This window comes from Fulmarus glacialis, unplaced genomic scaffold (genome assembly GCF_000690835.1).
Source record: "Fulmarus glacialis isolate BGI_N327 unplaced genomic scaffold, ASM69083v1 scaffold43838, whole genome shotgun sequence".
NCBI lineage: Eukaryota > Metazoa > Chordata > Aves > Procellariiformes > Procellariidae > Fulmarus > Fulmarus glacialis.
The window spans coordinates 36,005-51,596 of NW_009230975.1; the positions used below are offsets into that span (position 1 = coordinate 36,005).

At 35.5% G+C, this 15,592-nt stretch overlaps 1 protein-coding gene across 1 annotated transcript in view; it reads right to left on the minus strand.

Moving 5' to 3' along the window:
• Positions 1-10,654, minus strand: part of UBE3C (ubiquitin protein ligase E3C) — a gene marked incomplete at both ends in the record, with an annotated part of 42,471 nt that extends 31,817 nt beyond the window's left edge. Inside the window, 6 exons of the mRNA XM_009584410.1 lie at positions 83-180; positions 3,662-3,749; positions 4,868-4,972; positions 8,909-9,141; positions 9,702-9,859; positions 10,568-10,654. Of these exons, the coding sequence (XP_009582705.1) occupies positions 83-180; positions 3,662-3,749; positions 4,868-4,972; positions 8,909-9,141; positions 9,702-9,859; positions 10,568-10,654 (769 nt within the window). The remainder of the gene's footprint in view (positions 1-82; positions 181-3,661; positions 3,750-4,867; positions 4,973-8,908; positions 9,142-9,701; positions 9,860-10,567) is intronic.
• Positions 10,655-15,592: the final 4,938 nt, after the last annotated feature.

The window sequence follows — 15,592 nt, forward strand, 5'->3', positions numbered from 1 at the left end:
TACTTAGCTAAGTGCTCTTTTTACACTTATTGAAAACAAAAAACTAAAAAACCAACTGCGTATTAAATTAGAAATGTGGTACCTTTACTCTTTCTTCAAAAGGAACTACAAAAGGTAGCTCTGTCAGAATTGCAAGTTGTCGTTCTTCAGATACAGAAAGAGGTGCTGGTTCCAAACCCACTTAAAATAGAAATAATAATTTTAAAAATTTTGGAAAAAACATTTTTTTTAAACAGTTTCTTTTGTATCAAGTAACTCAATTTACTTTGTATAAAAATACATACATTAAAATAGTTTATTTACTAAACAGTCACACCGAGCCTTACCTTTCTTTAAACATGAGTTTCTGCAGGCAAACTGAAAATATAAGTAGTAAAAACACACTGAAAACAAAATGTGTATAAGTACTCCTGCTTTTTTTTTTCACAAGAAAAATGTTATTTCCTTATTATTGACATCTTAATTTTTCAATAGAGAAAAAATACATGACGGAAGACTATTTAAAAGTTGTAAGTAATGAGAATTTTCATCACAGGAATACACAATATTCCCACCCCAATGATCAAAACAGTTTAAAGGTACTGTGCTTTCAACTACAACATCCACTTTCAGTCAAATCATTTTAGACATAAAAACTAAGAATTAAACCAAACCTAATGAAACCAACAGAAAGATAACATTTATTTCAATGGGTTTTCTCCCCCAACAGCAAGGTCACAGTGATCACATTAAATCCTAGTCACTGCAGAAACAGTGAAAAGAACATCAAGAAATTGTATAATGTGCTCAAGAAAAAAAGGTTAGAAAAGAATTCAAGAAGCCAGAGCAACAGAGAGACTCAATCGCATGCAGTTCCCAAGCTACCATGCAGCTCCTTTGAACCTTCTTATACCCACATAGGATGTTTTTAGGAAACAACTCAACTTTGGGTGATGCACAGTAGAAGTGACAATCCTGCTCTAACTTCATGGGAAGAAATTCAGTTGTTGAGCACACATCTAACTGTAAATTAATTAACTGCAGCAAAAAAAAAGGTATTGCTCACTGACTAGACACCGTGGTTAAAGGCCCACCTAGCTTCAGTCTACAGAGGAAGCAAAACCCACAACTCCTTAGTTGGTTCATTTTCACGTTTAATTACCACCTTCTCAAAAAAAGACTGCAGAGTCTAGGCTATTTATAGACCATATTACAAAACTGAAGTAAATGCTTCACGTTACTACCCAGTCTGGAAGTTTATGACGATAGTTTCAAGTTTTTCCTTTGGCTTCCACCTGTCATGACTAGCGTTTTGCTGCTCTTCTGCAACTGGACATCACTTCAGTGCTGTTTTTTTTTTCTTTTTACTCCTCAAAGCACTTTAAGTAGGGATATTTTAAGCACCAATTTAACATGGCATGACCCAAAACATCACTATACTTGATGTATATTCATTTGGCGCAGGTTTCAACATTGCAAGCCTTTGGAATTTCTGATAAAATGCTTATCTGTGATTACCCTTAGTTTACTTAGTAAAAATTTTTAATTAAAGTCAATGAATGCAGCCTATTAAGCTAAGGGTTAAAAGCATTTTAAATAAAAAGTGCATGTACAGCAAAGGTAAACTACTACAGGACTTCGACAGTTCAATTATTCCAGTCAATTAGTCAATTTTATCTGCATTTCTCCATCACAGCTTCTTTCTTTAAAGAGAAATATGGGATGGAGTCATCAATACAGAGGGCATTTAGAACTCACCAGTCTGCCATTTAAGTAAATGAAAAAGCGCAAATAAACATGACTGTATGTGATTCAGCAGTACTTTCACGCTAATTGGCTTTAACCCACATGGAGTCAAGAGGGATTAAACAAGTCATGTGCACATTGTTACCTGCTTGTTTTCACACATTCATGTTGACTGCACTTTTTTTAGCCTGATTTCGTACACACTGTGTCATCTTTCCTCACCACCTTGCCTCCAACACACCTTTTAAGCTCATTAGCTGAATTTTAACTTTGACAGAGAATAGGAGATTCAAAAATACCAAGTTTTGTGAAAATTTTCAACTGGATAGGGAAATTCCTTTAGTGACCTGAAACAGCAAGGAGAGCTCAGTTATCTACTCTGTAGGGTGTCAGCTTGTCTGACAGCCAGCCAGCAAAATGAGGGCATATAGCTGCTCCGCACCAGCCAGAGCACATGCATTCCTTATCCACCAACTGCCCAGACTAAGGCAACTAATGAAATGGAGGGAACTGGTGCTATTATGGGAAGGAAGACAAAGGAAAGAGCTCACAATACTGGATGTATGAAGGGAAGCAGACTAGCAGACTAGTAGCATGGGGGAGAATCTGGAAGTAATAAATGTGGAGCAGGTCTGACAGTGGAGAACACCAAGACAGTAGAGCTGTCAAGAGCCATGTAGGTCAACGGAAGAAACGGGGATTACTGACGTAGAGTCTGTAAGGTATACTGGATACAGACCTGTTGAAGCCTGGCAATTTTTGCTAAAACACCTCCTTTTAAGATTCATATTATCAACCACTTAGAATAGGCGATTTCCAAAGAGAGAAACTAAACTGAAAAAATATTCGATTAAAAATTCTGAGGAGTACTTACACTGGACCAATTAGTTGTTACCTGGCAACTAGACTAATAAGGTAATCAAAGTAAACTTATACCATCATAGCTATTCAAATAGAAAAATATCATTATAAGAAGTCCTTAGGTTTCAACCTCGGACAAAGCCCTTAATTCTGTACAACTCTGAGGCAGCATTCTAAGGCTACGGTCTTCTCTAAATGATCTACTGTATCTGGCTAAAGATACTCAAGCAGATTACATCATCTTGGAAGAGAGTATGGACTCTCGTAGATGAACCATTTTGCTGCTTAAAGGCCCCGTTTTTAATTCATTATTAAATCTTCACAAGTATTAGTGATTTAATGATTATTTTACCTGAGCACAGCAAGGTAGAATTCTAGAACAGTGAAGATACAAAGGTATGAAAAGCTGAAAGAAACAGACTGTCTACATGAGAAAGTATATTGGCACAACTAAACTAGTGTAAATTTACCCTGATTGCTAAGTTGGTCCAATTCTCTCATCTTTCTTTGGAAGTTCCCTAAAGTCCAGATATTTTGAGTAATTCAAGGTGTTAAGTTTCAAGGTGTTAAGTTTCTGCCTTATCTAATTAGAGACAATATTTATAAACAGTAATTAATACTTATCATAGTACCTGGAACTTGTTTGTTACAGTTTAATATATAATAAAGAAGTTTCTTTATAGTATACAGTAAAAGCAAAACCTCAATGCCTTCTATCTTCTGCAACTTTATTAATTTTGTATCTTACGCAATTGCCTTTTATACATATTAATACATATGTTTTTAACACGTATCATTTGTCTACCTCATCATTTCCCCTCATCAATCCCAGCAGAGGCTTGGGGAAAGCTGTTATACATTAAATATTCTAAAGAGGTACACCCGTGTGTATACAAAGATACATTTTTTTAAAATACCAGAAACAAAATTATGAAAGATTGCCTTGCTTTTGGCTATCATTAAGACTTTTATACAAAATACTCAACTGAGCTCTACAAAAGGTAGAATTTTTTTTGCATAAGGCAAACTGTTACTTTGACTTAGTAAAGGAAAAATTGCATAGACAATATCTTACCATCCAAAGTAGACTGCAATGGTCCTATTCTTCCCATTCTTCTGACTCTCCAGACGTGTCTAGCGGATGGCACATACAGCTGCGTAACCTAATAAATTAACAGTATTTTACAGTTAAGCATTATCTAATTACATATTACAATTTACTATTACACAGTAAATACATAAAATTGTCACGTCCAAGAGCGTGTCTGAATGCCTAAGTATCTTCATTTCTAATCCCTCCTCCTTAGACTTGTACCTTAAAGCTGAGCTGCAAAATTAACAACAATGTAATATAAAGTCCATGTATCATTTAAAAATACCACGTAATGTTACATTAAATTCTGGTATTTTACATACTATAGAAACTGAGTTTGAATTTTGAGATGTCAAATAAATTCTGTTTACTTTGTATTGAGAGTCAGGTTAGCATCACAGTTTAAGATGACTACTACTTTCTCTAAGGTGTGTAGGCGCTATTTCCTAAGAACTATAAAAAACTGTGACACAGAGAAATGGAAATGTTGAACACAAGGCAAGCAAATGTGCAGTCATCAAAAACAAACAGAAGAGTTCACTGTTAACTATCCTGTGCAAAACTTCCAACTGTTAAGACATGCAAGTGCAAGGTAGTCTGAGGTGTAACTAGCTTCTTAAGATCCAAGTTTTCAATGATTCAAATTATGTACTTGCACATTCATTTTAGTGTTTTCTTTTGCACGCACATACGCACTTTTTAAGCTCAAACAATTTCATTTTTTTCAGAAGCTCTTAGGAAAAAAAAAGTAATTTCTAGGTGAGATAAGTACAGAAAATGCTCCTGAATTTTCTTTTATTTTGGAAGAGAATTTTAGGGGGTTTTTCCCCCACTATAGAGCAATTATTTTATTTAGCATTTTTTTATGAGAAGTACTTAAAATAACTAGAAAATAAAACGCAACAAAATGCTACCAGATTTTCAGTTCTCTTCTGCTATAAATGCAGATGACTTACACTGTCGCACTGGAGAGTGGGTTCTACTTTATGGAGTGGAAATAGGATTTAACATAAAAGTTTCTTAACAGATGCAAAACTCTTACATTAGAGAAAAGCAGCATTACTCCAGGTTTTAAACCACACTAAATCTGTGCAACATCAACATTATCGATACTGTCAGGAATCAAACAATTTACCATTGAAACTTTGGCACATGTAAGGCTATGTGGAAAAAGGATATTACTCTTACCTTATCCGCTTTAATGTTTTCTTGTTCTGAGAGCCAGTGATTTGGTGGGCAGAAATTTCTCCTTGTATCTCTAGATTTCAACATTTTCACTAAGTTTGTGATGACCTAGGTGTCAGAAACACATATATTCAATATACATTTAGCACTATGAATGAAATTGTATAATCCACAAGCAAAAACTTAAGAAAATCTTTCAGTAATGTATGAAGTTGTTACTTATTTTTAACTTACAAAAACTTGCTCTCATTCTTAAATATCTTAGAATGCGAGTAAGTAATTGTGGTTCACTTGTAAGTCATCAAAAAAATTGGCTTATTAACGTCTCATTCCAAAACCTAAGAACTAGGACTACCTAGGACTAGGTAATCCTAGGACCCTGCACACCTAAAAAGTAGTATGCCAGTTCAGGGAAGCCTAAACAAATCATTACCAGCATTAAATTACTTATTTAAAGAAAGTAACACTTAACCAGGTCTTCTATAGAGATTTTTTTTTCTTTTTTGCTTATATAGGTTTTCAGAAATTAAATGTGTGACTAGATATATGTTTTAGAAGAGAGCGCTATACAGTTATTCTCTTCTACCTCTCATTCCAAAACTGAGATTCTGAACAATGTGGCTGATTTGTACATTTTCTTTTTCCACAAGAAGGAAGATTCTTAAATTTCTGTGCATCGTTTTTCAAGGAAAATGCTCCAAAGAAGAATGCAACTTTTGTTTGCCGTCTCCAGACAAAGGTCACTGTATCACTCCACACTAGGCAAATCTTAGGGATCAACTAATAAACAGTAGGTATTTCTGCCCATAGTCAATAAACTTAACTAACTACCAGCACAAGATCGTGTGATGTGATTCTCAGTGGCCAAACTGTACAAAAGCCAACATCAACTTCAGAAAGTAGAGGAGAGGACAGAAGCATTAAATTGGCAGCAAAATATAACAGCAAAAGTTACATCTCTAAAGTACATGAAATTGACTACTTCTGGTTGCTGCATTGACAAACTAAAGCATGTCCAACTAAAGGTACCTCAGAGAAATTATAAGTATCTGCTGATGATACCACCTGACCAAACACCGAGGTGATCATCCATGTGAAAAATCTAATGCTGACATTTTTAAGGGTAAAGGTCTACATCTGAAAAGACACTACAGGCTCCTTTTCTTGTCAATGAATATCTGGTTAGCATTTTCAAAGCTGGCGAAAGAAAAAAAGATCATTTCATCCAGAAGTAGCTACCAATTTATCAGATGAACTGTACCCTCAAAGTTCTTGTCTCTATTAAAACAGATCCTAGTGTGACTAGCTCAGTTGTTTATACTGTACAGTAAACCCCACGGTAAGACCGTTAAAAGATCCAACATACCAGATTCATAAAGTAAAGAAAAGAAAGCCTAGCCCAAATATGCCTGAAAGCAGATTACAAGATGACCACTTCCAGAAAAAGGATGGTTACCAAATATTCTTCTGGTGACCACCATAAGAAGCACAAAAAGCCCCTACAGTCCTAAAAATATATGTGTGGGGTGGCTGGTTGTAATTTTCATTTAATATGCACATATATACTGTATTATCGTGATGTTATTCACAAACTAAAACGTGTTAGGTAAAAGTCCTTTAGTGTGTTAAGTTAGTACGCTCTTTTCCAACAGAAGGTATAAGCGTTTACCTGAAAACCATCTAGTAACAGCGGTTTAACAAATTTTTGCTTATCAACTGAACCATAGCGGGTGATGATGCGTACACCCATACTTCACCCGACCACAAGCACACTAGTTTAAACCACTATGTTTAATTCATTTTCATTCACAAGGAATTCAGATGATGAAAGGTAATTCCGTCATTATTATAACCACACAGTCAGAAAATGAGAAAACTGAATAGATAACTAGTTTATGCACATCTTCATAATAAAATTGGGAGGCTGAGAAAAATGGTTGTCATGGTCACTAGGATGTCTTTGCAATTTTAGTATTTTTCTTGGCAGTTTCCTCCAATCCAGAAAAAAAAAAAAAGTAGATATATCAAGCTAACAACTACTCCACCTCAAGCACAATTGTCATACTTGGTTGTATGCCTGCTCTCCAAAGCAGAACCAACTTAGCCCAACACTACATAAAACATAATTAAGTGGAATCAATGGAATATTAAATTACTAGCCTAAAAGACGTTATCACTGCTACAATGAACAGCCATCTGTTTTGCAACTTAGAACCACAGCACTTGAAAAATGAATAGAAAAAAACCACACAAAAAGCTTTTCTGAAGTAATCTTGCTAAAAGACACTCTTAATGGGCAGGTGTCAAGAGTAACAAAGAGTTTAATGGGCCTTCTAAAGGATTCTGTGTCTAGATACTATACAAAAGACCTTTTAAGATAGTTTGTAAAGTAACATCTTGAATGAAGACAGAAGAAAGAAGAATGCTGTTAAGGGAACTGTCTGATTACGCAGGAATTTTCATCACCTTGCCCTTATAAAATTCACTGCAGGTTAGATAAGTCACTGAAGCTCTGTGGTCCCATTACCACTATATTTAAAAAAGAAAGAAAAAAGGGAAGGGGAAAAAAAAAGTCAGAAAAAATTATCCACGTGAAGACCATGCTAATAAAATATTTTACAAGCAGTTAAAAAAATCCTTAAAGGAAGCTGAATCAAATTCGGTGAGATTGGAGTTGCTTCTACATAACAAATGAGTACTGAGAACACTAGCAATCTAAACCCAGGACTCCTCTAGCACGCTGTCCTTCTTAGAAAAATAGACATATTGGGGTTTTCACTTGTGACCTTTAAATTGAAAGTTTATTTGGCAATTTAAAGACAAGTAATTAAATTAAATTGCGCAAACATATATTAGATCAATCCGTGCAAATTACAAATTCAGTGGTGCATTAGGACTGTATTCAATGCAATCAAAACATTATCAGTTACTCTCACTGCTATTAATGCTTATGCTCATAAGTGAAATGTGTTGTAAAATCAGACAGAATAGGCTGGATAGAGGCTATCTTAGACTTGTAGAATGAATAAGCATTCCTTAATTAGCCCATCAGGTTAAGTGCAAGCCTTAATGGGCCTTTCCTAAAGTCTAGCATGACATCTTTCTCCAAACATGGCCAAGAAGAAAGTTCCATTAGCAATATTAATACAAGCTTAGTTGATCATTTTCATTCAATTAACTTCTTTCAATTAAATAGATAGCTTGACAAAAGCAGTGATAAAAGACCTGAAGGGACAGCTGATGACTCGAACTGAACATTAGCGTGCGAGAGGTCGCCAGTATTAAACAGACTGTAAATCTAGCATTCAATTTGGAAAATGCATTTCTTCTGCTTCCACTTCTTTAATGAGCAATTTTAGCTGACTAGATGTGTTTGCTGCAGAATTTTCATGACAAGTCAAGCACTCCTTTTTTTCGGCAACAGTTATATTAGGTTTTTTCCTGCCAACGTTTTCAGCTTCTCTTAACTCATGTCTTAGGTAGGATATAATGGATAAAACTAGCAGAAATACATTGATAGATATCCAGAAAAAACATACATTAAGTTTAGATTTGCTAAGCTGGATTCACCATCCCGTTAGTATTACAGCAAACCAAAAGGACTAGTACCAACGTATTTTAATAGAACACCAACAAAACCAATGCAGCATGGTACCAATTTAGTGAAGCCTCTAATACAGAAGTACTTGAGTAATCGTATGATTCAGTTAGAATTTCACACCTACATAAAGTTATAATGACATGCTTAAGTACCTTGCTGAATGGGAGTCCAGGTTAAAACCTATATTCTATACAGCAACTTTTTCATAGAGGATAAGCAGGAAAACTAAGAATTGCCAGAAGCAAAAGAAATTGTTACAGTTCTCAGAACTTAATTACTCAAAGTTTAGCATATACGCCAAAAAGCAACCTTCCCAAATCTATATTCCTTGTAACAACTGTGTTAAAAGTATAATTAGAGGAAAAAAAAAAACCTAATCTCGTATCTTCAGCAGAAGCCTGAAAATTTTATTTAAATATGTTCTGAAAATTGACACAATTTACCTTGAATAACTGAATCCACCTTTTTTGTTCCGTCTGTATACATTGCTGCATTTCTGTATTTTTTGTTACTCCAACACTTCTAAATGCTGCAATATATTCCTCACGAACCTCTGGTTTTGTTTCTGGGTAAGCCAACTTTATGATTCCTAAACATGCATCTCGAAGGCAGCGTGATAATATTACAAGCTCTTCTAGTGTAAAAGGCATCATTGATGATTGTCTTTGACCTACAACTACATAAAACACAAGTTTAAGCTTCTTTAAATTACTTTTTCTTAATCATTTTGTTATTAAAAGAACACTTATGTCATTGGAACTTTAATACTCTCACACAAAATCTAAAGGTAGAGAAAAGAAACACCACCCAAAAACAGAACGAGTACATTACAAAGGCAATCAGGTCTTGTAATTGTTTGCAGTCACAATGATTTTAATTGTAATATTCTCTTTTGTGATTCCTGCTATGTTAAATTTTTACATTAGACTACAGGTTCAGTCCAGAAGAACTTCATTCTCTTCACTAACTCATCAAAAATTATCATGATTAAAAACTTCCATATCAGACCCTGTAAAGCTAGGGTTCCCAAGGTGCAGACCATCTTTTTTTTTCTCTTTTTTCTAAATGCAATCACCATGAAAGAGCAGCTGACAGCTAAGTGCTCAGGGGACTATCAGCAAGTCGGCCCAGAAGAGCCTTCCCCACAGATGTCAGCAAATCATTGCCCAGGGAACTCTGTAGCCTTACACAAAAACATTTTGCAAAGCACTGCTATTTAGTATGCTTGAAACTCACCTTCTATTGGATCACCAAAGAATTCATTATCATGAATAGAAATAAGTGAATGACTAAACAAAGAACTGAAAAGGTAGAAGAGAGGGATAATTCGACTAGAGTCTTCTAAAGACATTGGAGAGCCTCTTGAAATCACTTGAAGGAGTGGCACCATAGACCTTAAAATATAAAATGCAAAATTAAAGAGATGGTTAATTGAATACTCTAAAAAAGTATTAACTTCAGCATTCTAGTAAAAATATTTAGTAGTAGTTCCTACAGCAAAATAAGACAGCGCTCTCAGTTAAATAACTACTATTTGCCATTCTTGCAAATTAAGGTTACCCTTTGTAAGTTCTTGTCACTATAGTATCTCAGTGTCTTGATGATATATAAACTTTGGTGTTAACTATTACAGACTGCAGATACTTTCTGGTTTAGAACAGAGACACGAAGTAAAGAGAGTAACTAATCTGCATGTCAGCACAGAACAAATCTGTAGGTCCAATGCCTCAGTTCCTGGGAACACGCTTCTGCCACCATCAATTTCTGGACTAGTCAAAGTATACGAGATAAAATTCACATACTTGGGATGAAGTACTTGCAGCTTCAGTGTTTTGTTATATTGATACTAGTAAGCACTCCAAAAACTACAACACATCCACCTTATTTTAAATAAAGATTTTATTTATTTATTTGTAATTATTTACAACTGTCCGATTTCCAAGATTTTGCTCAGTTTTATGAAATCATAGGAGCTAAGTAACCATTACAGTTGTGTTTTCAATCTTCCACGAGCACTGTCATACCACCAATTGTCTCATTCTCTTTTCACTAGATATGCTCTATCTTAACAAAGACTGTTTCAGAAATGATATAATACATACCCTGTAATCATTCGTGTAGTCATTGAAGATATCAAATACCAAAGATGCCTCAGGAATCGGGCATTAAAGGCTAAACTGTAAAGAAGCCTGCAAGAGGAAGTTCAAATAAATGGTGTCTTCCAAAATACTGTATTCACAAAACACAATGCTTCTATAAGAACTTTTCTGCCAAGCATTTTTCAAACATTAAAAATTCAAATTTATTTTTTCAAGATGGAGGTTCTTATTCTAATCAAATCCGGTGAAAGCCCCAAAGCTGAAAAACAAGCATATAAATCCTTATACCTAACAGACACAGTTTTCATTAACTCAGCAACAAACCACACGATATAGACCAAAGTTTGAAGTATTCCACAGAATTAAACATATATTAAATAAAAATAACATACACTCGAGTTATTTATCTGGGACTTTTTAAAATTCTAATATAGAAAACCACACCCACTAGTTAACAGGTCATTTCTGTGGTTTTTCTGACGTTAACAAACATAGCAATTTTTGCGAAAGGTAGACTAAAATACCTTAAAGCTTATTTATGCTAGAAGCAACTATTGATTTAAAATTATGTAGCGATTTACTGGTATATTCTGCATGGCTGGCATAAATATAACAACATCAACAGAACAATGTCTGTCAGGACAGTTACCCATACACATACACTAATCCATTTGTAGACAGAAAATAGTTTATACACCTGTAAAAATAAATGTGTATGTTCACAAGTCAGTTATATACAGGACTGACTTTAACCATATTATTTCAGACATGATTACAGCATGATAAACTTTTTATAGAAATGAGAAATAAAAAGCTTCCTGGAATTAAAAGGTCTCTCCCAGCCTATTTTTTCCCCTGCAGGAAGCAACATATGTGATAAACATCATTTGAAACAACTGATGTCTTCTAGGAAAACAAACGGGATTTGACTGACTAAACTGTCATTTTTCGGATATTGAAGGACTATATTCAGTTAGCTATCCTAAATGTTACTTTCGTGGGTCTCCTAATTACTATTAGGATGAAAAAGGTAAAACAGACACTCAGGTACACATCTCCTTTCAGAGGTCAGTAGCCTCATAACATCAAAATTCCCTGCGACCATGCATACAAGAGGTAGGAGGCTAGGAAATGGGAGCAGGGAGGATAGACTAGAAGTGCTGCTGCCTGAAAAAAAAATATTTATTATGGACCACAGGGATAAATTAAAATTTGCCAGATGGCAAAACGAAAGGAAGCACACATTTCATTAAGGAAAAAAGTAAAATACCAGTAAACACTTAAAAACATTTGAAAACGGTTTAAGCATTCATTTAAAGCATTCATTAAGCAATTCATTTAAAGACATTAAAACAAAAAATCCACAAGAAAACCTACACGTCCACTCAGAAACAAATACTGCATAGTGTCATACACCTCTGGGTCCTAGCTTACTGGCTGCTGAAGCCCTGCAGGCTCTTTTCACTGTGGATACTCTCATGCATCCACACAGCTAGTCCTTTCTTCAGGCTCTCATTTCACATGCATTCACCAAGCCAGTCACACAGACAAGGAACTGTGTGAGGATAAAGTAGCATTAGGAAGGGCAGAACTCTTCACCAAAGAGAAAGGATAGAGTCTCACAGGTACAGGGAGTTTTGGAAATAGAATGGGGGCATGCAGAAGAAGGGAAAATGAAATACAAGCAGCCTCTGGTTTGAGGTACGTCTTCGCTAAAATATCATCCCTCTTGTTTCAAAAACTTTGCATTTTAAATACATAGATCAGTATACATAGATCAGTATACATAGATACTCCTTAAAAAGAGTTGGGAGCTTCACATATTCCAGAGAAGTTGCATGTTGGTGAGCACTACTAAGTTTGATTCAAATTTAAGCAACTGCAGCTATTGCCAGTTTAAGATAAGTTTTATTGTAAAATTAAGTTCTACTTTAAATACGTGGAATTTTTGAAAAAATTCAACCTGCATTTGATACATAGGTATTTGACTTCCTTCTAAAGTCACATTATTTTGCATTATGCATTATCGTGTAAGGAAAGGCTTATTATATCTAGCTAATTTAGAATAAGGATTTGTATTTTAATGTTTAAATATCTGAATGATAGCTCAGATGTCTTGGTTTCTGAAATGAGAAATTTCCTCAGTGACCTTCAGTTTTCAGCCTCATATTTGAAATGAAAAGTAATTTGGCACAGTGCCGTTAGATCTCATAGGGCTTCCAAGTAAAAACCTGTTAATTTTACAATCATCCCTGGAAATTATGTAATAGTTTTAGCAGAAATGAACAAACATTATGGACACTGAACCTATCATAATGTAATTCATTTTTTCATTCTAGCAATATTCAGCAATAACGAAAGGAAAAAAAGGACAAACCTTAAGAGCTTATAATAATAAACTTTGTTTAAGTTTTAGCCATTTTTATTCCATATCCGTGATTCAGGCAGTCGATTGTAGCAACTGCTATATTTCATGGCCCAATTCCAGAAATGCTGAATGTATTCAACTTTCACATTTCCCTTCCCTGAAAATCTGCTTAAATACAAAAACGCAAATTTGGTAGAAGATGTTATCATATAGCCTATTTTGTCAATATGAAATACCTATGAAATAGATATACCTATGAAATAGGTATAGAATACCTACTGATGAATAGAATTCATCAATTCTAAAGTTTCCATACTGTTACCAGAAAATAAACATGAAACTGCAAACTAAACACAGAAGAGTGAATTAGGCCTTGTGTTACAAAAATTTTACATCACTAGATTCACCTGAAATACAATCCATTGTGAAAGGAATGACAGCGGAAACAACTACTACCCTCCCACTCCAATTATACAAATTGGCTTTCAAAGTAGAAGATAGCAATTGTAACAAGAAAAAACACAATGCAAAGATGGCGTTGGAAAGTCCCATCTCTGCAAAAATTCAAGAAATTGGCTGTACTAAAAAGTTTCAAAATTTTTGGCTTCACACTGAAAAGAACGATACAAAAGCCTAAAAATATTTTAAATTAAAAAAATTGAAAAGTAAAAAATAAAAACTTTGAGAATTAAAATAGGTCAAAATCTACCTCATTTGGTCTTTTTCTTTGGCAGAGAAAAGATGTGCATCTGCTAAAAAACAGCATTTCCAGATAGAACTACATTAAAATGACACAGCACAAGATAATAATTCCTGATAAACTGCAGAACATTACAGGGATAGCTTATACACCTTGAAGACAAAAGCATTATCTATCAATCCACAAAGTTCAGAGATCAGTTAACATAAAGCTTGAGTGTCCATACAATCTTGATCACTTTTCCCTTTAAAGAAAAAAAAAAAAAAAAAACCACACACACCACACACAAACACTAGAAATCAAAAAGATTAGACATTATTTCTTTTTATGTAAATTTTTATAATTCAACTCAAGGTTTCATTTTCAATATTTGTACTTTTCTAAAAATAAACCAAGTAGCTAAAGTTTAAACCCTGGGTTTTTACTCCTCCCATCCGGTGGTTCTGTATTTTCTTGAAAATCTCACTGCATACCACCACCTTCTTTATTATGAGATCATTATACATGATTTTATATAATGGATTCACTAATAGATTTTCTGTGAAGTTCAATATTCAGATTTAGCACTGTGGTTTGGAAAAACCACCATTTTTCAACTACCAGAAAAGACAAGCTCTTTTCAAGTGGAAAAAGGCACACTGCCTCAGCCACAGGCTATGATAGAGTTAAATTCACTCCAGTGATTTCTGTTAAGTATCTATTTTAATCACACCAAATTAAATTATCTGCTCCCAAAAGTAAGTACATAACGATCATTTATTTAGAACCTTGTTTCTCTCCGTAGGTATCTAATTGTCCACAAAGGCCACATGATTTATGTGTACTTGCCAGAACGGTATTTTGGGCACCTCTGGTTTAAAAAAAGTGTCAAATTCCTCCTGCGCAATGGGACAGATTAAATGACCCATTAAGCTTAATTTAGCTGAGGCACCACTACAAGTTAATTAGTTAAAGGCAAGATTTTCAGCCTAGGTCATAAATTGGGCCCAGTTTCCCACTGAGACCATTTAAGTTAATGAAGAGAATACACTAGAATGAGAGGAGCTCATACAGTCTGCGAAAGGTCACTGCTGCCAGGGCAGCAGATTGTGACACTTCAGAACTGCAAGGTGTCACAGGTACGAGACAGCACGCAAAGCCATGGTTAAATGAACTATACCGCTCTTTAGGCTGCTTTATGCTTCCGCCTTTCTTTGTATTGCACCAAGAATGCAAAGTAAAGCTTTGTCAGCAACACCGACAGTGGGATTGAGTGCACCCTCAGCAAGTTTGCTGACGACACCAAGCTGAGTGGTGCGGTCAACACGCTGGAGGGAAGGGATGCCATCCACAGGGACCTTGACAGGCTTGAGAAGTGGGCCTGTGCAAACCTCATGAAATTCAACAAGGCCAAAGGCAAGGTCCTACACATGGGTCAAAGCAATCCCAAGCACAAATACAGGCTGGGAGAAGAATGGATTGAGAGCAGCCCTGAGGAGAAGGTCTTGGGGCTGTTGGTTGATGAGAAGCTCAACATGACCCGGCAATGTGCACTTGCAGCCCAGAAAGCCAACCGTATCCCGGGCTGCATCAAAAGAAGCGTGACCAGCAGGTCGAGGGAGGTGATTCTTCCCCTCTGCTCCGCTCCTGTGAGACCCCACCTAGAATACTGCATTCAGCTCTGGGGCCCCCAACATAAGAAGGACATGGACCTGTTGGAGTGAGTCCAGAGGAGGGCCACAAAGATGATCAGAGGGCTGGAGCACCTCTCCTATGAAGAAAGGCTGAGAGAGTTGGGTTTTTCAGCCTGGAGAAGAGAAGGCTCGGGGGAGACCTCATAGCAGCCTTCCAGTACCTGAAGGGGGCCTACAAGAAAGCTAGAAAAGGACTTTTTACAAGGGCATATAGTGATAGGACAACGGGTAATGGCTTTAAATTGAAAAAGGGTAGAATTAGATTAGATATAAGGAAGAAATTCTTC